The 23,760-nt window shown below is 43.5% G+C and overlaps 1 protein-coding gene across 1 annotated transcript in view; it reads right to left on the bottom strand.

Annotated features, from left to right (window-relative positions):
* Positions 1–23,760, bottom strand: part of LOC135202418 (ER degradation-enhancing alpha-mannosidase-like protein 1) — a 300,462-nt gene that overhangs the window by 47,120 nt on the left and 229,582 nt on the right. The window contains exon 9 of the mRNA XM_064231809.1: positions 21,527–21,691. Coding sequence (XP_064087879.1) covers positions 21,527–21,691 — 165 coding nt within the window. The remainder of the gene's footprint in view (positions 1–21,526; positions 21,692–23,760) is intronic.

Raw genomic sequence — 23,760 nt, 5'->3', positions numbered from 1 at the left:
CTTCATGCTTTGCAGCACATGCAGCATGCAAAAGGAATCTGGTATCTGCCTCTTTGTGAGTCCAGCCTTGTTGGTCGGCAGTGTCCTGTTCAGCTTTGCTACAAAGTGCAGCATCTTCTTCAATGACAATAATGCATGTTGTATCATCTGCTTGAGATGAAATTATTGTTTGCAAGTATGCAAATAGTTAATTTTTGTTCTGGTCATTCCTGAGGAAGCTGGCCCAATTGCTGGGAGTTTTTGCAGTGCTTATCACTTTGCAGTGAACTCCTCCTGTGCTTTTTTTTTTTTTTTTTTTTTTTTTTTTTTTTGCTTTTATAATTTCTGTCCTATACACATCAAATACAATGTGTGCATGTTTGTACTTTTGTACCTTGTACAGGACTTCATCTTTTGCATAAGATTCAAATGTAGACCCCTTGGTTGTTCTCAGAGCATTTACCATCCATTATGAGAGCATCTGCGGTAGGCTCTTTGTCATGGATGTCTGATGCCTGTTGTTCTAGTAGAGGCCGTAGCTGTGAATTGGTGCCCTGATGCATCTGCCCATTCTGTGCCAGTGATGGTGGGCAATTTTGATTTTCATGTTGAAAGAATTTATTTGTCACACTGTCTGTTCTGGTACAACATGAAAAAGCATGAGAATAGTTTAGTCTTCCTTTATGGTTTGCAGTGACTGTTTGCCCTTGGACTCTGCAGCAGACATCTTGTGAATGAACAATAAACATTTTTTTCATGTGTACTGGCTTATAGAATTTCCTGGGTGTCTTGAGTCTCTGAGTCAAGTTTGTGAATTGCGTCTGTCTAAAGCTCTTCATAGATCTAAAGGATTCACTAACTTGACTGTCTATAACTTCATGACTGTCTAGCACAGTCAGATCCGCTATATCTCCCTTAAAAATGCCTATTTCTTTTATTACTTTTGCTAGATTCTCAACCATTTCAAGAAACCTTTTCTGCTCAGTTTCAGTTTCATGATGATGCTTACCCTCAGATTTTGGATCAGCATCACTTCTAGTCTCAAACTCATCAATCAGGCAGCTTACTTTGGGACCAGCCACTGTCCACCTTTTGAGAACATCTGCATCTTTAAATAGGCCGATGGCTCCCCCATCTCCTTTCACATGAGGATTATTCTGCTTATGTGCTTGGTCTATAGCCATTGAGGAAAAAAGCCGAGTGGTTTTATAGAGTGTGAAATTTCCTGTTGTGAATTCAACAAATGTCTCATTTTGGAGAGCCTCAATGTCTCTCAAATGAATTGAAAGCCACGTGGCATAATGTACATGGTCCAGGACAAAGAAGAAAGGAAAGAGTTCCTGCAGCACGTCTTTGTACAAAATGAAATTAGACTCCCGGTATGACCTGATGATAGAAGTTCTAGCTGAAGCACAAGATGCCAAAGTAGAATTGTGGGTACACTGAATCCTGTTTTCTGATCTAGCTTTCACAACTTAGCTCACTTTCTTCTGCTTCCTGGATATATGCCATATAGGCACTTTGCACAGCTGATAAAAACTGCAAGCTGTCATCTGGTGGGCTAGATATGTCTGCTTCACATGCAAGCAGAGGTAAACGAATCTGCTATTCCAGGAGTAGCTATTTCTGCTTCTGCAGGAGCACCATTCCAACCAGTCTTTCAAGAGATAACCAAGAATTTTGAATGCTACCATTTCTAAATGCAGCCCTCCAAACATGATAATCATATCACTAAACTGCAATGGCCATTCCCATTGGAACTGCTTGGAATTGCAAATACTAGCTGATCAACTGCCAGAACTGGGGGTTTAGCCAGGATTGAGAAACTATGATTGCTCTTGCAATATCCATGGCATGTTTCATCATTGCAACTGAATGAGCTGCCTCTTTCAAAGGAGGTCTGTTGCTTCAGAGAAGCATGATGCACTGCCCAAGATATGAACACTATGGAGGAGTGATAATGGTAGTTTATTTTTAACAACGTCTCCGAGGGCTGCGTGAAAGAGAGAGAGAGAGAGAGAGAGAGAGAGAGAGAGAGAGAGAGAGAGAGAGAGAGAGAGAGAGAGAGAGAGAGAGAGAGAGAAGATGGGTGGAGGAATAAATGGGAGTGGTTTAATGGGGTTGTAAGCGTGTGTCTGTTGTGGCACTCACTGTATATCGGTGGCAAGTGTCTGTTACGAGCGTCGGGAGGAGTGAGCATGTCTGCGAGGAGAGCCGGTGCTGGTTAGAGAGTTTTTGGTAGCAGTATTATTGGTGGTCAATTATTTTGTGGTTCTTGAAGCTGTTGGTTTAATTATTGTTGGTATTGTATGTTTGAAGGTTGTTGTGCCTGTGTTGTTCAGTTTGTTGTGCTTGTGAGTTTGTTTGTGTTGTAGATGAGTTGTTGGAGTTGTGAGTTGTTGAGTGTTGTTGTTGTGGTTCCTTGATGTTGTAGGCGGTGTTGACTTGTCCTGTTAGTATTGGTTTTTGGTGCTGATAGTGATTTTTGTGCTGTGGTCTTTTGTTGTATAGTTATTGAATTGTTGTGTGGTTGTTGTCCTTGTTTGGTTGTTTGTGTTTTGTGTTACGACGGTTAACTTAGCCTAGCCTAGCTATATATCCAGTGGACAGCGGCACAGCTCCTCACCCTTAGTCTGAGGTGAGTACATGTTTGTGTTTTGAGTTTTTTTGTTTTTAGCTTGTGTAACTGCACCACATTATTTTTTGGCACCCAACGTGGGGCTGCTGGTGTGGCAGCTGCAGGGTGGTTGGTGTGGTGGGTTGTATGATTGGTGAAGAAAGTGCATTTGGAAGGTTTGACTGAAGTGGAGAGGCTGAAGGAGGAGTTGCGGTTGGCGAGGGAAGCTAGGGAAAGATTGGAAGTGGAGAATGAGAAATTAAGGGTAGAGTGTGAGGAGCTGAAGAGCGAGTTAGAGGAAACAAGAGGAATGCTAAGGAGTGCAAAAGTGGAAATTAAAGAAGAGGTGAAAGGAGCGGAAGAGAGAATGGTTGAGAAAATGGACAAAAAATTCAGAGTAATGATGAGTAGTGTGCAAGAAATGATGTAGTGTGCAAGAGATGATAAAGGAGATGATGACAGTGTTTTTTGGAGAGGGAGCTGTAGGAGGTAGGCCTACTGGGTCTTGTGATGGGCCAGGAGCGATTAAGAAAGTGAAAGAACAAGTGGATGAGAGTATGGGTGATGAAAGTGATAAGGTTGTGGCAAGTGAGGGGAAGAAGAAGACACAGAATAGGGAGAAATCAGAGCAGAAGGGTAAGAAGACAACTAAGGGAAAGAAGGCTAGTAAGGATGACGGACAGGATGAGACTAGGACTAAATACATTGGGGAAAGCGCTGAGAGTGATTTAGATAGCAGTGAGTGGAAACAGGTAGGTAGAAAGAAGAGTAAGAAGAGCGTAATCAAGAGCACGGATGTTAGTTTATATTTGACACATCTCCAAAGGTTGTGTGAGTACCTGTTTGTTTTTTTGTTCGGTATGTAGGTATTGGGGCAATTGTCCTGCTGTGTTTTTAGTGTAAGTGGAAAGTGTTGATTGAGGGTGGTTTGATAGCCAGGACAGGTAAGTTTATGTGGGGAGTTACTTGTTTTTGTGATCCCGCCACAAGGTAGGTAGAAAGAAGAGTAAGAAGAGCGTAATCAAGAGCACGGATGTTAGTATGAAAGTTGATTTGTTGTATTCGGACAAGGTTAAGAGGGATAAGAATGGAAGTAGGAAAAGTGAGAGAGGGCAGGAAATACAAAAGGCTGTGTATATGAGAGAGGTGCACAATATGAGGAATATGGTAGTAGGGATATAGGGGACTTTTTAAAGAAATATGAGAAGTATGGGGATAACAAGAGAGTCTGAGCAAAAGAGTTAGGTAGCTTTGTGACGGGATTTTTGTTGAGTATGTATGGGGTAGTGATGAGTGTGGGGAATGTGCCTTATGAGTGTGTGAAAGCCAGGAAGAGGCGAAGAGGATAAAGAGTAGCGTTAGATATAGGAGAAAAATGATATTGTTAAGATACAATGAAGTTTTATACATATTTACCTGGCAGATATATACTTAGCTATAGACTCCGTCGTCCCGACAGAATTCAAAACTCGCGGCACACGCTACAGGTAGGTCAGGTGATCTACCATTCCCGCCGCTGGGTGGCGGAATCCCGACCATTCCCGTTTTCTGAGCCAGATTTTCTCTTACACCTGTCTCCTGAGGGGAGGCTGGGTGGGCCCTTAATCGTATATATCTGCCAGGTAAGTATGTATAAAACTTCATTGTATCTTAACAATATCATTTTTATACATGCAACTTACCCGGCAGATATATACTTAGCTGATTGACACCCTTGGTGGAGGGTGAGAGACAGCTATATATATATAAAAAAAAATTTTAATAACGGGAAACAACAATTGTTGTAGGATATCAATCCTTGGTTCTTACCTGTTTGGGCCGAAGACTTCATGATTACTGTCATTTAGTCTGCATGCCTCAAGAGCTTCAGTGAGGTAAACAACCTATGACCGAACAGCCCTTCTGGATCATGTCAATGGGGGCTAGCCCGCTTACGCGACAGAACCTGCATGGATCGTACCAATGGGGCTTACCCGCTTACATGGCAGAGCCTGACCTGTATCTTATCAATGGGGGCTAGCCCTCTTACATGACAGAGCTTTAGGCTTTACATAATGCACAACGAGGAGACCAAAAGTTAATCCCGACCACCTGACCTTCCTAACCATGTTAAATCTAAGAACTGAAAGGGGTTATTCCTATACCCTCTTTCAGTCAACCATAAAAACCAAACACCATAATGTTAAAATTACATAACCTAACTAATTAGGATTAACCTCAGTCCTCCTCCCAGCACTAAATCCGCGGACACATACGCTCCCAGTGAAAAGCACTTCTCATAAGTAACTCTCACATCCCTTAGATAATGAGAGGCGAACACTGAGTTACACTTCCAATACGTGGATTCAATTAGATTTTGAAGGGACCACGTTTTATGAAAAGCCATTGAGGTTGCTATGGCCCTCACTTCGTGTGCTTTTACCCTGAGGAGTTTAAATTGTTCTTCACCACATTTAAGATGCGCTTCCTTAATAATGTCTTTAATGAAAAACGTAAGGGCGTTTTTAGATATTGGCCTTGTAGGATCCTTGACCGAACACCAAAGACTTTCCTGCGTACCTCCCAAAAGAGACTTTCTTTGTAAATAAAATTTTAGCGCTCTTACTGGACAAAGGGTCTTCTCCTGTTCTTCCCGTAAGAGAAGAGAGTGCCTTCACTTCGAAGCTTCTAGGCCACGGTTTTGATGGGTTTTCGTTCTTGGCTAAGAAGAGAGGCTTAAAAGAGCAAATTGCAGCCTCCTTCTTAAAACCCACTCTGCCCTCTAACGCTTGAAGTTCACTCACCCTTTTTGCCGTGGCTAAGGCGAACAGGAATAGAGACTTCCTTGTCAAATCTCTAAAAGAAGAATTATTGGAAGGTACGAATCTTTCAGACATCAGATAATGAAGCACTATATCCAAGTTCCAACTGGGATTTTTATTATTCTGACTTTTTGAGGTCTCGAAAGACCTAATAAGGTCATGTAAAGATCCTTATTGTCCGACACATCCAGACCCCTATGCCTAAAAACCGAGGCCAGCATACTTCTATACCCCTTGATCGTAGATACAGCTAGGCCACACTTTCTTCTAAGGTAAAGAAGAAAATTTGCAATGTCGGTTATAGAGGTACTGGAAGAGGATACCTCATGCGTCCTGCACCATCTTCTAAACACCTCCCACTTCGACTGGTACACCCGTAATGTGGATGGTCTCCTGGCTCTTGCGATTGCTTTTGAAGCTTCGCGAGAAAACCCCCTCGCTCTAACGAGTCCTTCGATAGTCTGAAGGCAGTCAGACTTAGAGCGGGGAGGTTTTTGTGATACCTGTCGAAGTGGGGTTGTTTGAGAAGATCGCTCCTTATGGAGCAATCTGGGAAGATCCACTATCCACTCCAGCAACTCTGTCACCCAATCTAGGGCTGGCCAAAAGGGGGCGATCAAAGTCAATTTCGTTCCCTCTGAGGAGGCAAACTTTCTTATTACTTCCCCTACCAGTTTGAAGGGGGGAAAAGCGTACCCGTCTATTCCCTTCCAATCCATGAGGAGGCCGTCTATCGCTATTGCTCTTGGATCTGCGATGGGGGAGCAATAATTCTCCAACCTCTTGTTCCAGTTGGTTGCGAACAAGTCTACGTTCGGCCTTCCCCATAACCCCCATAACTGATCGCACACTTGAGGGTTGAGAGTCCATTCGGTGGGGAGCACTTGGTTTCTTCTGCTTAGCAGATCCGCTCGAACATTTCTCTCTCCCTGAATAAATCTCGTTAGAAGAGAGATCTGTTTCTCTTGCGCCCAAAGCAACAACTCCCTCGCTGTCTCGTAAAGGGAGAATGAATGAGTTCCCCCTTGCTTCCTGATATATGCTAGGGCTGTCGTGTTGTCGGAATTGACCTGAATGATCGATCCTGAGATCTGTTCTTGAAAGTGCAAGAGAGCTAGGTGAATGGCTTTCAGTTCCTTTTTGTTTATGTGCCAGGACACCTGAGCTCCTTCCCAGGTTCCCGAACACTTCTTGCGAATCCAACGTTGCTCCCCACCCCACGTCCGATGCGTCCTGCAAACAACGCTCGGAGAGGGCTCTTTATGTGCAAGGATATTCCTTGACCGAGTTTCTTCGGGTCTAACCACCACCGAAGATCTTGTTTGACCTTGTCCGTTATCCTGAATGATTCTTCGAGGTCCTGGGAACTTTGATCCCAGTTCTCCTTCAGATAATACTGAAGGGGTCTTAGGTGCAGTCTCCCAAAGGAAACGAACTGCTCCAACGAGGAATGGTTCCCAGCAAACTCATCCACTCCCTCGCGGAGCAATGCTCTTTCCCTAGAAATACTGACACCTTTGTAAGGCAGCGCTCTATTCTCTCTGTTGATGGAGACGCTAGAAAACCCCGAGAATCCATCCGAATCCCCAGATAAACTATGTTCTGCTGGGGATCCAGCTGGGACTTCTCGAGGTTGACTAGGAGTCCCAATGACTGCGTCATCTTTATGTTACCGAAAGGTCCTCCAGACACTGTTCTTCGACTTTGCTCGTATTAGCCAGTCGTCCAAATACATCGAGATTCTGATCCCTTCTAAATGTAGCCAATGCGCCACATTCCTTAGGATACCCGTGAAGACTTGCGGGGCCGTCGATAGTCCGAAGCAAAGCGCTCGAAATTGAAACACTCTTCCCTGTGACATGAATCTTAGGTATTTCCTTGATGCCGGATGAATTTCCACATGGAAATATGCATCTTGAAGGTCCAGGGATACCATCCAGTCCCCTGGACGAAGAGCAGAAAGTACAGAGGAAGAGGTCTCCATCGAGAACTTCTTCTTTATCACAAAGACGTTCAGCGCACTTACGTCCAAAAACCGCCCTCCACCCGCCCGAGGCTTTTGGTACCAGGAATAGACGTTGTAGAAACCTGGTGAATGGAGATCTTGAACCGGTTCTATTGCCCTTTTCTGCAACATAAGTTCTACTGCTTGCAGGAGAGCTTGACTCTTGACAGGATCTTTGTATCTCGCTGTTAACTCCCTTGGAGTTCTTGTTAAGGGAGGATATTCCCTGAAGGGGATGAGGTATCCTCTCTCGAGGATAGAGAGGGTCCAGCTGTCCGCCCCTCTCTTCGCCCAGACTCTGGCAAAGTTCGACAGTCCTGGCGCCTACCGCTATCTGGAGGACTTCTTCTTCATTTTGCCTTCCCTGCGGGTCTCCTGGAAGGTCTTCCTCTGGTATCCGGTCTTCTACCTCTAAAAGGGGTTCTTGAGGAGGAAGAGGCTCCTCGAAAGGGCTGCTGAAGAGGTGCTTTATCCTTCTTTTGAAAAGGAACAGCAGGCTTGAACCTCTTTGCTGACTGTGTCAGTAGATCCTGTGTGGCTTTCCAGCTAATGATTTTGCTACATCCCTCACCGTGTCCTGTGGGAAAAGGTGGTTAGAAAGTGGCGAATATAGCAAGGCCGACCTCTGTAGAGGAGATACTGACTTGGACAGGAAAGACCCGTACACTGCTCTCTTTTTCAAAACTCCCGATCCAAAAAGAGCAGCCACTTCCACCGAACCCGTCCATCACCGCTCTGTCCAGACAAGATATACACTCGATAATTCGTCCATAGTGACAAATTCGGGATCTTGGGCTCTCTTCGCAAGGGCTCCCAAAGCCCAGTCCATAAAATTGAATACTTCGAGTGTCCTAAAGAGTCCCTTTAGTAGATGGTCCAGTTCACACATCCCCCAAGTAGCTTTTGCTGATAGTAGAGCGCGCCTCCTTGAAGAATCTACTAAGGAAGCGTAATCTGCGTCTGCCGATGAAGGCAGTCCTAAGCCCATAGGTTCCTGGGTATCGTACCATCTTCCAGGTTTACCCGTCAACTTTGAAGGAGGGCATGAAAAAACAGTCTTGCCCGCCTCTCTTTATTCTTAAGCCATTCTCCAAAGCCTTTGAATGCTTTTTTCATACTAAGGGCTGGACGCATTTTACAAATGAGGATGCTTTTGGAGACTTCGTGCTTGATAACAAAGATCCTGGAGAGGGCGGATCCGCTGGTTGAGCTTATCCCCGAACTCCTGCAACAACAACAAGGACAATCTCTTATAATCAGAGACTACTACATCCACTGGTAATTCTTCATCCGAGACTTCTTCTAAGTCTCTCCGGCTGTAGGAGATCCTTTCGGAGAAGAGCGGTTCTTAGTAGTCGAGGGACTTCTGTCAAAAGAAGAAGAACGTCCCCCGTGTGACAATCCTTGCTACTACAAGGCGCAATAGAAGTTCTTAAAACGCACGAGATCTCCTCTCAGGAACCTGTTTCTACCAGTGAAGGGCTCCTACTCTCCGAAGAACTCATAAAGTGCGAAGGGGTCTTACTCTGACCTAAGCTCGTACAAGGAGCCTGGCGCCTACTCGACTCCTGACGCCTGCTCGACTCCTGGCGTCTGCTAGACTCCTGGCGCCTACCCGACTCCTGACGCCTGCTCAACTCCTGAAGTCCTGCTTGATTCCTGGCGCCTGCTGACTCCTGGCGCTTGTCGTGACTCCTGGTAGGCTCTTGACGCCTCTCACAAGACTCCTGGCGTCTGTTAGGCTCTATAACGCCTGTTTATATTCTTGGCGCCTACTAGGCTCTGTCAACTCTATGTGTCTAAAAATGTTATTGTTATAATACAATTAAGTTTGTTCATACTTACCTGGCAGTATATATATAGCTGTATTTTCTGAAGTCCGACAGAATTTAAAAATTCGCGGCACAATGCAGGGTGGCGGCCCAGGTGGTAGTACCCAGTTCCACCGCCGCTTTGGGAGGCGGATATCATGGAAACTATTCCCATTTTTCTATTCATATTTTATCAGTTGCCACTGTCTCCTGAGGGGAGGTGGGTGGGCACTTTAATTATATATATCTGCCAGGTAAGTATGAACAACCTTAATTGTATTATAACAATAACATTTTGTTCATGAAACTTACCTGACAGATATATATATAGCTGAATCCCACCTTCGGATGGTGGGAAGAGACAGAATAGGATTTTTGTGGGAAACTAAATTAAGTAGATGATATACATCTTGGTTCCTGACCTGTTTTTAGCATAGCCGACTTCGTGATTACTGTCACCAAAGTCTGCTTCTGCGTTACTAGAGTTGCCAGCGAGGTAGAGACCTGTAATGCTGGTGCGCTCTAGATGATCTGTCAACGGGGGCGTGACCACAATGTGACTAGACTATATACCATACTTCTGAGGGCACCGAAGCTAAAACCACCACCTGACCTAACCTATCAAAGTTAGTTCCATACTTCTAGGCTAAAGAAAAGGAACGCGCCTCAAGCGACCAACCTTTCAAAGTTAAAAAGCACCACATCCCTTTTTCTATAGGATAGGATTCGTGTTGCTTCCTGCCACCTCCCAAATATATATCTACGGATATGTATGGTCCTAGCGACTTACGGATCTGAAATGTCGTCTTCACATCCCGTCGGGAGTGTGAAGCGAACACAGAGTTGCTTCGCTAAAGCGTGGCACTCAGGATGTTACTGAGTGTCATGCTCTGTTGAAATGCTTCCGAGGCCGCGCCCTCACCTCTTGAGCATTCATATTAAGAAAAATCTCAAATCTTTATGCAAACATAATGAATGAGACCTCTTAAAAGAACTCCTTGGCTATAATGCCAGGGTGTTCTTGGACATGAACCAGTCTGGTCTTTTTTACGGAAACACCCGCCGATTGTCGAGTGTGAAGCGAACCCCCAGAGTTGCTTCGCTAAAGCGTGGCACTCAGATGTTACTGAGTGTCATTGCTCTGTTGCAATGCTTCCGAGGCCGCGCCCTCACCTCTTGAGCATTGATATTAAGAAAAAATCTCAAATCTTTATGCAAACATAATGAATGAGACCTCTTAAAAGAACTCCTTGGCTATAATGCCAGGGTGTTCTTGGACATGAACCAGTCTGGTCTTTTTACGGAACACCGCAGATTGTCCATTGACCTTGACTTTCTATAGTTTTATCAAGATAAAACTTGAGAGACCCTACAGGGCACAGGACTCTCTAATGCCCTTGCCCAATAATTTGTGCCATACCCTTGGTCTCCAAGCCTTCGGGTCAAGGGTTAGAACAGGTTTTCGTTCTTATCAAGAACGGAAGGCTTAGAGGACAGACCGCATTATGTCCTTTAAAGCCAAACCTCTGATGATGGCTAACCTCACTAACCCTCCTTGCCGTGGCTAGAGCGGTTAGAATATTAGCCTTTCTGGTCACGTGTATTAAGTTCGCAGAAAGGATAGGTTCGAAATGCTTTTGGCATCAGAAACTCAGACTACGTCTAAGTTCCATGCCGGAACCTTTGATCCAGAGAATTTCAAGATCTCCACAGACCTCAAAGATCGTGAAGCTTTGTTGTTTGACAGAACCGAATCTCTAGCTAGAGGCCGTCAATACAACATATTTGCATATTCTACAATAGTTAGGACTTCTATCTTATCTCATACTTCATACGGAAAGATAGAACCATAAACGAAATTTCACAGAGGTCGAGGTGGAGAACAGTCATTTCCCTTCACTATCTCCAGAAACGGCCCCTCCGATTGAACACTGAAAATAGGCAGCACTGCTTTGCCTTGGCCAAGAGACTGCCATTAATCTTGAAGATCTTATCGCTTCTCGATAGTCTGAACGCCTTCAGACTCAGAGAGGAGATATTAGATACTTCACTAAGGGACGATGTTAGATTACACCGATTCTCTCGGGAAGGGTCTTTGGACAATTCTCTGAATTACCTGACCTCTGTGAATCCAACCTCTTAGAGGCCAACATGTGGCGACTAAAGCTATTTCCTCTAGGATCATGAATAAGGGAACAACTTAAGAGGAAGCTCCTTCGTCTTCATATTACGAAAAACTTAACGAAAGGACGCCCTCAGTCTCTCCTCACTTTCGACATACTTCTAAGTGAGGATTACTCAGACGTCAGTAGTTGTTGCCTTCGATCGAGAAGACCCGCACGGACGTGCACTAGTTTAACGAACCTCTTGAGGATCGTTACGTTCCGTGCCCAAGCCCATAACCAATTCTCTCTTCTCGAGCTATGAGAGAGCTGAGAAATTATCCGAGATGATTTGGGCCACTCGATCCAAACTCACCCTTCGAGGAACTGGAGAGCCGACTAATTTGGCTTCCAATTCTTTCAGACAATGTGCCGAACATCTTGTTCTCTGTTCGGATGTCTGGCACCCTCTCGCTATCACCCGAGGTGATCCTCAAGCCGTTGAGAGAAAATTAGAATTACAAGATCTTTGATGTTATTCCAATTTCTTCGTGAGGAAAATTTGTAGAGGTCTGAATTGCTGTTTATTCAGGGAAAACAAGCTTCTCCAGCGAGGAAATGGTCCCCAGCAAACTCATCCATTCCCTCCCTCAGCCTGCTTCCTTCCCTAAATAAGGCTGTCTGTTTGCATAAGCAGGAGAGCATTAGCATTATAGTGCTATGCCGCGGTAGATTCGTACAGAATGTTACCGTCGGTAAACCCTGCACCGAACAAGTATAAGAGATATCTTGTTGAAATTTTCTAAGTAAACGGCAGGCATGATCATTCAAGATTACTAGAAATTTCCTCAACCCGAGGCTAAAAATCCATGATTGTAGGGCAGAAGAGACGGTTTATTTCAGCCATTCCCGCAAGGGAGAGAGACGTAACCAACCGCGCATGACACCGAGCTAGCCGGTACTGGCGTAGATCCACAGTAAACAGCAGTCTTGTTCATCGTCTCGCACTATGTGCCTGATTTTGCCAGCTACTCCTTTTACGAAGGGATAGGTATGAAATTATCGACAAAGGAAACTCTCAAAGCAGGCATATTTAAACGAAACAAAATTCGCTAAATACAGAAGCTGAGTTGGTGTTGCAGTTCAATTAGAATACTTCTCGTCTAAGTCGCAATCCGTAGAATAACTAGGATATGCGCCTACCCCTCCCCTGACAATTCAACTGCTTAGTAGAATCATGTCGCGAGGTTAATATACGTAGTATATTTATAGTATTCTGAACAACGATCTCCATCCTAAATTCTTTCCTTCAAGAAAACAAAATAAGATTGGAGATCGACCACCTTCGATCTCTATCAAAAAGAGTGAAGGAGAAGTCTTCCTCGAAGGAAAGCTTCAATGGTGAACAGAATACTATCTGCCTGAGTTGCCAGCTACTCCCTTTACGAAGGAATAGGTATGATATTATCGAGCAAAAGGAAACTCTCAAGCAGGCCTATTTAAACGAAACAGAATTCGCTAAATACAGAAGCTGAGTTGGTGTTGTCGTAACAATACCTGAAGAGTTGTTCTTACTCCGAAAACTCTTGGAAGGTTGAAGGGAGTGTCAAATAAATACATTAGAACAAACAGTTCTTTCGGCTTCTATCCGCAGAGGTAAATACGATATGCGTATATGACTTGACCCATGCGTTAGCAAAATGACGCAAAGATAAACTACGTAAGTATTGTAGTAATTTGAACATCGAATTCTCTACTACATCTTTGCCTCGACGAGGAAGAGAAAGAAAGGAAACGACTGTCCACGTTCTAATGAACGAGACTTTAAAAAAAAAAAAACTCCTTGACTCTTTGCCAAGACTCTTTTCCAAGAAAAGGGAGTAATATTCGAATAAGATACATCAAGAGAGAACCGAGGATCGAAAAAAACCGTTCAATGTTCTTATGATATTGGACAAAAGACTTCCTGGATAGTCTACAAGTCTTTCTCTTAACCCCAGATGAGCCTCTGAAAATGAATGAGAGCTCTTCCGAAATTTGTTAATGAGTTTATCCGCTTAAACGATAAAAACGTTAAAATCTATGTCAATGAGAACTACCCCATTTATGAGGGGTCCCCCACTTAAATGACAAAACGTTTAGTATCTTGACAACTGGGGTAAAACGTCCTTACTTGACAAAACTATTAGCACTTTGCTAATAGGGAAAACCCTTTAACATGACCGAAAGTCACCCAGGAATCCGAGTATATAATCTTCCCGATTCTCAGCAGAGAAATCGATGAAGAGGAAAGAGGGAACGAAGAAAAAATTCGGGTATGTCTCTCCGCTAACTCCGAATCCTTTTTAAAAAATTTCTGTAATGGAATGTCCTGTGGAGAGTCCTGAAAAAACCTCCTCTTGACGAGCGTTTATAAAGCGTCAAGCGTCCTAAGAAACGTCCTGAACAGCAAATAAGACGCCTTCTACAAGTCTTTTCTCTCGCAAAGCGTCCTGCCGAGCTTCCACCGAAGCGTCCTGACGAATGTCCACAAAAGCGTCCTAAAAACATAAGCGTCCTGCTGAGCGTCCTGCTGAGCGTCCTGGAAAGCGTCCTGCTGACGTCCTCAAAAGCGTCCTGCCGACGTCCCTCAAAAACGTCCTGCTTCGCGTCCTGGAAAGCGTCCTGCTGAGCGTCCTCAAAAAAAAAAAAAAAAAACGTCCTGCGTAGCTACGAGCGTGTCTGAGCAGAGAACACCAAGTCTTCTGAACGACGTTTCAGAGAGGAACTCGTTGAGCGCCCTGATGCATGCAAGGCCCGCCAAGAGGCGTCCTGGCGAGCGACCTTGCCAACCATCTCAATGATTATACGTAACCGCGTTTTGCGTATGACGTTGAATATTTTCAAGGGACGTCCTCATGCGAGTTTTCATGGAGCCGCACGCTGCTCCTGAAGTGTGTGAACACTAAATGCAAAAGAACATCTCCAGAAACGCACTCAGCAAAGGAACGCCGAGCTTCCGAAAGACACCCTCGCAAGGTGCTTGCCAAGCGTCCTGGAGAATGTCTCTACTTATAGGACGTCGAGCACCTCCAAAAGCTCCCTCACGTCTAAATTGCTCTTCTTATGCCGAACCAGAGACATAAGTTGTTTGACTGTGCAAAGCAGCTTGCCGGACGTCAAACTTATCAGCTTGCTTTTCCGAAGTAAAGCGAACGTTGTACATAACGTATACGGAGCGCCATGAGGAGAGGAGACGAATACTGAGTTGCTCCTCCAAAAGGTGGAATCTAGAATGTCCTTGATTACCAAATTCTTTTGGAATGCTAAATAAAATTCGAGAGCCCTGACAGGGCACAGGACTCTTTCATCCTCTCGAGACGAGAGAGAGAGGACGTGAAGCGTCCTCTTCTCTAAAGCTTCTTTAGGGGGCGCGAGTCCTTCAAGATTCGTGCACGTGCTCGATCTTCGGCAGCCTGAGAAGCGACAACAGGACCTGCCGAAAGGAAGCCAGATCAGCATGAAAAACCCGTAACCCTCCTTCGGCTTTTGACATGCCCTCTCCCTGGTTTCCTGGGAGCCCGACAGAGGTCTAGGCCTAGAGGCGTTATGGGGCCGATCTTGACGTTCCCCTCCTGACGAGAGAGAGGACGTGAAGCGTCCTCTTCTCTAAAGCTTCTTAGAGGGCGCGAGTCCTCCGAGAGCTCCAACCCTTGCGCGGGGAGGACGCCTCGGAGGACAAGAAGCAATCCTTCAGATTCGTGCACGTGCACGATCTTTATCAGCCTGGGAAGCGTTCAACAGGGCCTGCCGAAGGGACGCCAGATCGTGGGGAGCCCCCGTAACCCTCTTGCGGCTTTCGACATGCCCTCTCCCTGAGTCCTGGGAGTCCGACAGAGTCCCAGGCCTAGAGGCATTATGGGGCCAGATCTGACGCCCCCACCACAACACAAGGGGCACTACACTTCACAACACTGATTGGAGAGCGAGCACTTTAGTCTAAGATTACTTGATGTAATCCTCTAGCAGACACTTCTTCTAGGCCCGTAAGCCATAACACAGGGTTAGGCAAAATAAAATCTACAGGAGGTTAGAAGGTTCATTATTTCTAACTTCTGTTTACTGTGGAGGAAAACTCCTGATTCTAAACCACGCTCTAAAATGCGTACATGAATCCTCCTTCTTCCGTAATCAGTCACACATTACACTAATTACATTGAACTTATGCAAAGAAAACTGTAAACGTCATATATACTAAGCGAGTGTCTACCGAAAGTTCCGGTAGCCTCACCTTACCCCATGCAGACAACAAAGTCTGAAACTAGGCTAACTAGCTTCAGACATCAAATGCAATGAAAAAAGCTTTACGATAGCGTATGCCTAGCCACAAATCCAAGTCAATAATCGAAAGAATAATTAGGATACTTAAGCGGCTAATGACGTTTCAAAATCCTAGGCGGAGGTCTGTAAACAGTTGTTTACCGACCGCGACAGAAAAATATGAATAGAAAATGGGAATAGTTCCTGATATCTGCCTCCCAGCGGCGGGAATGGGTACTACCACCTGGCCGCCCACTGCGTGTGCCGCGAATTTTTAAATTCTGTCGGACTTCAGAAACTTACAGCTATATATATCTCTGTCAGGTAAGTTTCATGAACAAAATCTCCTGCTTCTTAGGCCTCTTGACGCCTATCCTGATCCTCAGAAGAGGAGTCCGACTCCTGACTTCTCCTAAGAGACGTAGCTGATCGCTTGCTCTGCGAGCGGCTACCGCTGGGAACTTTCTTCCTATAGATAGGAGAGGATCGCTTAAAGGGAGAACGAGAGAGTCTCTCCGGTGACGAGCGCCTGCTAGAGTGAGAAACTTCTCTCCTACCAGGAGAAGAAAACTTCGATCTCTTCACTGGAAGGGAGGAGTCTTTCCTTCGAGACGAATCCTTATGTAGAGCGCCTACCAAGGAGGATATTTGTTCCTGTAGATTAAGCAGGAAAAGCTTAGTCGGGTCTTGAGGCGCTGGAGACGGTCTTCTCGCCTTCTTACTAGTCGAAGGAAAATCCTCTGGAAATCGCTCTGGCTTGAATCAAAGCGTCTCCTTTCGGCGCTACCCACGATCTCTTCAGAGGACGAGACTTTCGCAAGCAGAGCTCCATCCACGCCTGGACGAGGAGGAGTCCGACGCAGAAAAACACTCTTCCACGATGCTTTTTCTATGGCTATCCAAGGCAGCCTGGGTCGTTACTTCAGGATCTGCCGAAGGGACGCCTGATCGTTGGGGATGCTCCACATCCTCCCTGCGGCTTTTGACATTCCTCCTCCCCTGGTCCTGGGAGTTTGGAAGCGGTCTAGGCCTGGAGCAAAGCGGAGCCGATCAGACGCCCCCTCCACTGCACTGGGGTCACTGTATTCACTGACACTCTTACCTTGTGTTTCCATAGCTTTAAGCTGCTCCTGAAGCTCCTGATCGAGGATCTCATTTTTTCCATTTCTGAAAATGAAATCCTTAGATTCAACACAGGGAGAAGGGGCTGAGGTTATGGGAGAAACATCATCTAGCTTGTTAGTTTCTAATTCAGGCTCAAAAGAACAAGATCTACTCGAGCTTCTAGCTGACGCTTTCCTAGCTCTATCCTTCTCTCTTTTCTTAATATAAGAAGCTAAATCCTTCCATCCTTGCTCCGTAAGCCTTCACATTCCAGCAACAAGTTCTTATCAAAAATGCACATTCAGAACCTCTACATTTACTACAAAGTGTATGAGGATCTACCTCTGCTTTAAACAACCTAGTTCTGCATTCTTCCCTTGCACAAACCCTAAACTTAGGTGTTATTTTAACTTCAGCCATCTTAATAGAAAAAAACCAAATCCAAAGTCCTAATTCCCAGTCCAAAATAAGCGTATGCCCATCCCGATGAATAAACAAGAGTACTTTCACCAAATGAGTCCAACCAATTCTCGGCAAAATGAGCAGACTCCAATCAGAGAGACCAAACAACAGTTGTTGCCGGCCTCAGCGACAGAGAAAATCTGGCTCAGAAAACGGGAATGGTCGGGATTCCGCCACCCAGCGGCGGGAATGGTAGATCACCTGACCTACCTGTAGCGTGTGCCGCGAGTTTTGAATTCTGTCGGGACGACGGAGTCTATAGCTAAGTATATATCTGCTGGGTAAGTTGCATGTATAAAACATGATTTTGATGAGGCAAAAATGAATGTTGGTGAGTCATTGTCAATGTATGTGTGCATGTTGGAAACATTAGCTAGGAAAAGGTTTGGGGACAAAGGGATAAATGAGTGTAAAGAGTTAGTGAGGAAGTTGTTGGCAACTGTGCCTGACAGTGTGTATGAGTTTTTAAACCTGAAACATGAGAAAATGCTATGGACAAATGAGAGGTTAACGAGGAATGATATTTTAAAGATAGTTGGGAATTACGAGCTACATAGGTGTATGAAAGAGAGTAGAAGTGTCAGAGTTAGGACCAAAGTAAATAAGGGTATGCCTGAGTTTAAGAGCTATAAGGAGGCAATTTTAGAAGGGAGGCGAATGGCGGAGCGAGCGTTTAATAGGAGCATTAGAGCAAGTAATGTAAATATGGTGCAAGTCTCAGAAGGTTAGGGTCAGTTAGCTGTGAGTGAGAGCAGAAGTGTTATAGATGTGGAAAGTCAGGGCATAAGAAGAATGAATGTCAGTGGGTGTTAGGAGCATGTTTCAGGTGTGGACAAACGGACAATTTAGTGAGTGAGTGTAAGAAAGATATTGAATGTTACAGGTGTGGACAGGCAGGGCACATAGCGAGTGGATGTCGGGGTACCTGTGTGAATGTGATTTGCAGTAACTGCGGGAAGAACGGGCATTATGCTAGGATGTGTAAAGAACAGCGTGCAGAATGTGCTGAATGTGGAATGGAAGGTCATGTAGTGAGTGTGTAGGCAAAAGAGGATGAATCAGGCTGGGAATTTGGGAAACTGGGTGTTAAGGGGATTCAGTTGGGTGGGTTCTCTAGTGTGCGACAGTATGTTCCAGAGAATGTAATGAGTGAACTGCTGAGGGTGAATAAGTATGAGCTGAGTGTCAGTGAACAAATGAGTATGGGAGATCGACAGCTAGTGTTGGTTGAGTGTGGAAGAAAGCGGAAGAAGGTAAAGAAAGTGGAAGAAGGTAAAGAAAGAGAAGGAAAGGAAGAAGAATTGCATGATAAAGGTGTTAATGTTAGAGTGCAAACGGTTGGTAAAGCGTGTAATACGGATGACTTTGAGAGAATGAATGATACTTATAGTGTATGTGAGTTGGAGTTAACAGGGATAAGTGAGACCTCATTAGGAAGGAAACTGAGTAGTAAGGAGGTAGTTGATAGGATGGATAAGTCTTTGCAAGAGTTTGACAGAAGTATGGATGAACTGAGTGGTTTGGTAGCAGAAATAGGGGAGAGGTTGGGACCAGAGCTAGATGATGTCGATGAAGTAGTGAATGAGATTTGGGCGGATAGTAGTGAAGGAGATACTAATGGGAATTTGAATGAAAATGGTGTGGAAGAAGTGAATGGCCATGTAAATGAGAGAATGTATGAGGGTCCTCAAGCAAGATCCAGGGGGCCTGCATCCAAGCATCCTTGGGTGTTGCGAATGGGGTTGTAAGCATGTGTCTATTGTGGTGCTTGCTGTGTATATCAGTGGCAAGCGTCGGGAGCAGTGAACGTGTCTGGGAGGAGAGCCAGAGCTGGTTAGAGAGTTTTTGGTAGCAATATTATTGGTGGTCAATTATTTTGTGGTTCTTGAAGCTGTTGGTTCAATTATTGTTGGTATTGTATGTTTGAAGGTTGCGATGCCTGTGTTGTTCAGTTTTTGTGCTTGTGAGTTTGTGTTGCAGATAAGTTGTTGGAGTTGTGAGTGGTTGAGTGTTGTTGTTGTGGTTCCTTGATGTTGTAGGCGTTGTTGACTTGTCATGTTATTATTGGTTTTTGGTGCTGATAGTGATTGTTGTGCAGTGGTCTTTTGTTGTATAGTTATTGAATTGTTGTGGTTGTTGTCCTTGTTTGGTCTAGCTATATATCCAGCGGACAGCGGCGCAGCTCCTGACTCTAGTCTGAGGTGAGTACATGTGTTTGTGTTTTGAGTTTTTTTGTTTTTAGCTTGTGTAATCCCACCACAACACAGCATTTTCACTCCTGTCCAACAGGCTTACTTTCTCAAGCCATTCATACTCAAGAGAAATATGCTTAGAAAGCACAACTTGTTGGTGTCCTGCACCTCTGCTGGATGAAGGAAAGGGATTCTCATTTTTAAAGTGAGCAGGAGGTACATTCATGTAATATTCAGGAAGAGATGGTATTTTTTTTACTTTGTTCCACTTTGGATGATTTGGGCCAAGTTCCTGTCCTCAGTGCTCAGGTGCTGAAATAAAGACATGCCTGTCCCAGGAAGGATGTTTGTGCTATTGTGGCACCTGGATTATGGTCCAGATTGTCAACAGCACAAGTTGTAAGGAGCCCTTTTCTTAGTGTAGTGATACAAACTACTTCTTCCTCCACAGCCCTTGCTACAACTGCTTCTCCCAATCCTTTAGTCAATTCCAGAACCCTGTCGCAGATGATGCTGATTCCATGTTGATTATATGTATCAAACAATTGAGGCTTTCTGGTTTTTGCACAGACCAGGAGACCAAGGTATATTAGTAACAGAGGTTCTCTTGACTTGGAATGTCTGGTAAATGTTGATGATACTGACAGTTGAAGTGCAAAAGCTAGATCAGCAGATGATGTTCCATATGTAAGTTGGGATTCTGTACCACCACCTTTTTGCAGCACACTTACAAATTCCAACAAACTTGGTGGTACAGATTAGTGCATTATTGTAATCCCATACCATAGCTAGGGCTTCTCCCACTTTCCACTTGTAGGCAAGCCAAATCTCTTTCCTTTTTGAAGGCCTCCAGTTCTGGGATACGGGCAAGTATCTGTTCTTTCACCCAGGTTCGGTGAACGAAGGAAGTGTCAACATTTAGCTGTTCCAGTCTTTCTGTGTACAAATCATAAACATCTACCATCGTAAAACAGAAGCACCCACCAATCTGTAGTCAACTGTCTCTTGTGTACATCTCAAGCTCAGCAAAAGCATGGGCATATGCTTATTGTCTGTAATGCACATAATCATCTCCAAGTTTCTGGGAATTTAGCCTGGCTCTTACCCTGTTGTACATTCCTGTCAGACAAGATGGGTGATACAAATGGTCCTGGGAAACAATATTTCCAGCACTAACCTGGCCAGAAGTGTCTCATCTAGTACATTCATGGCACATCCTTACAGCTTTTTGTGTAAAGTCAATGTAATGGACAACTGTAAATCTGGTTTGTTACAAATAAAGCAGATTACCTCTTTCTCAGTTTTAGATTCATCTGCATATTCTTCACCTGCCTCCTGGCTACTACATGTAAATTTTGCTGATGGAGCATCACCATCATCTGTTTTAGTTCCACCACCATCATCTGTTTTACACAATGACTTCCATTTCCTTTCTAGGTTTTGGTTTTGAACTTCAGCATACACAGTTCATACAGTTCACGAAAAGTAGCTTTGTTATTTTCAAGGGTCTGCAGAATTCCATCACCTTCATCAAGCCTTTGGGGATGAAATGGTATAAGCATTGCATTCAACTTATAAAATTCAGGAATGTTTATAGCAAAGGTAACAGCCAGCACCAGATGCATCCACTAGTCTTTCATGTGTATCTGCTTGGCACAAGCAACAAAGCTCCCAGTTAGTCATACTACCTTCCTTCAGGGAAGACATCGACTTCGAAGATTGTGCTGCCATTGCTTTTGTTCTATAGGCTGAGGGTTTATCCTTTTACCACTTATACAACATGTATTATGTACTTTTAGATATGGTCAGAGCTATCTTGGATATTTCTAAGCAGCAAAATTATGTATCTCAGTATGTACAAGGCTTGCTTTCAATATTTTAACATAAACTGGGAGTGACTGAGGAACTCTGATGTGATTAACCAATTAAATGTCAATATTCAGATATCCAGCAGTCACCATTTTGAAAACGCTGCTGGCCACCTTGAAAAATAGTAAAATTTTGTGTGGCCAGAAGTTGATGATGAGACAGAAGGTCAAGAGGAATTGTTGTGCCAAATTTCAAGCTTGTGTCCCCATTTGCATTTTTCCCCTATAATTTTAATGTTACCTGCTCCACTAACAGGTTGGAAACTTGACACAATCTGCTACTTACATTAGCACGTGATGCATTGCTGTGCAATGAAGAACTAGGTGGTGAAAACACATCAGCATCCCAGCTCTGCTTCCGCAGCCACGGAGCTAATGGAAGAATGTGTCCTTCTGTTGTGAATATGTACTGGTGGAACCGAAGGTTGACTGGATTATCAACATCAAAAAGCTGCAATATATCAGACAATATTAAAGGCTCAGAAAAGTTTTTAGCATACAAAAAAAAAAAAAAAAAAAAAAAAAAAAGTTACAATTGGTATATGAATATCACTTTTTTATTTAGTCTTTATTTTTCACAAATCTGTATATTACATAAAAAACTACAGTCACACCTGGGTATTTGCAGGGGATAGGGACCACAATCACCAGCGAATACCTAAAATCCACAAATACTTGACACCCCCCTAAAAATGCACATAACTGCCTATTTTAACAGTTCAAACACCAAATATATCTAATACAATCATCCTAAAACACTACAGTAATATTTTAAAATCACTTTAATATTTGAATACCATTTCTGAGATGAGAAAACCAGTTTAGGGTTCGCTGTATAGAGGTCCGTCCTATAACGAGGGGAGAAAACTGGTTTACATAAGTCTCTTTCTCTCTCCGAGTCAAGAAATATTGAAATATGCATTAAAAAATGTATTTTACTAATATTTTGCTGTGTTTACATTAATATTTATTAAGAATATGTTATTCTTAAATTAATGATAATACATACATGAAAATTAGCAAATACTAATTCCTTTACCATAACAGTGTATTCAGTCATGAAAATACAGTCATCAGTGAACACTGCTTCATCAAATTTTATGCGAATAATTTAGAGATAGGTTCCACAGAAAAATCCATGGATGCTGAACCACGAATAGGCGGGGGTCAATTACAGTCCAAAAATAAACATGATAATTTTCATAAAACTAATTATTTGGATACTTACCTACTGTTAATCCTTTCACTTACTGATGATTGATATAAACGTCATCCAAAAAAGAAGATATGTAAAAAAAAAAACAAACAAAACAGACAGATGACAAGATAGACATTTTCAGCAAATGTTCCAAATATTTCTTTATATATCTAACATGACAATTTTTGAAAGTAAATTGTATTTTTCCTAACTATACAAACCTGAGGTCCTTTACGATAGGAATTGTTTAAGGCCTAGCCTGGACACGGCGGCTGAAATCTTTAACCCCTTCAGCACTGGGAACGTACACGTGTACGTCTTTTACGGTACAGTAATAAAGACCGGGGACGTACGCGTGTACGTCTTTCATCCCTCCTCGAAAAGCAAAAAGCGTTTTCTTCAGCTTGGATGGTTTCCAGACACAGTATTGTGTACGAGAGAGGTGCTGAAGCTCCACCCACATTCATTCTAACCAATGAGCGTCCGATGGACGTCGTGACGTCATTTTCATATGGATATTAGGAGGGGTACTGGCCAACATATGCCAGTGCGCCTCAGGCTATTTTCTGGGAAGGATGATACGATTTTGTCCGTAAACCATGTAGATTAGAATTCTAAACCTTTTTCCCTTTTGATTGCAGTTATTTTTATGTTTTTTTTTTTCAGTATCATGTCAGATGATAGTGTTTCAGAGTCAGGGTCTGAGTACCTGCCAATCTATCAGATGATGATTATAGTGATAATTTCTTAGAGGTTTGACAGTGACAAAGAGTGTTTCAAAGACATTGAACCTCTTGTCGATGAAGGCTTGGCGGTTCATAACTGATCCATCTTGTGACTTGCGCCCAGACCCAGCCCCCCCCTGATTCACGGAGGGTGGTAATAGGATTCCTGCTTACCACACCAGATTTCACGTGCTTACGTGATGCATTTTTTTTTTTTTTTTTCCTTTTTTGTGGTGATGTAATTGACAAATTGTGTGAATGGATGAATGCTCTGGGCAGAGTAGTACTTTCATTCAACAGGCAAGCGTAAGGTGAAAGGACTTCTATGGAGGCCTGTTTATTCGTGATGAGATGTGTTTTTTATAGCTTCTTGCTGATGATAATGGGGGTGAATAAACTGCCCCATATGTATATATGTATGTCACGAGATGCTGTTTGCTTTATTATCATTGATTATTATTATTATTATTATTATTATTATTATTATTATTATTATTATTATTATTATTATTATTATTATTATTGATTATGTTTTATTATTATTACCAGTGCCGTAAAACATTCATTGATGTAGTATACGCTGTTTTCTGTATGAAA

The sequence above is a fragment of the Macrobrachium nipponense genome, chromosome 30 (assembly GCF_015104395.2).
Source record: "Macrobrachium nipponense isolate FS-2020 chromosome 30, ASM1510439v2, whole genome shotgun sequence".
NCBI lineage: Eukaryota > Metazoa > Arthropoda > Malacostraca > Decapoda > Palaemonidae > Macrobrachium > Macrobrachium nipponense.
This window is presented reverse-complemented; position numbering and strand designations above follow the sequence as displayed.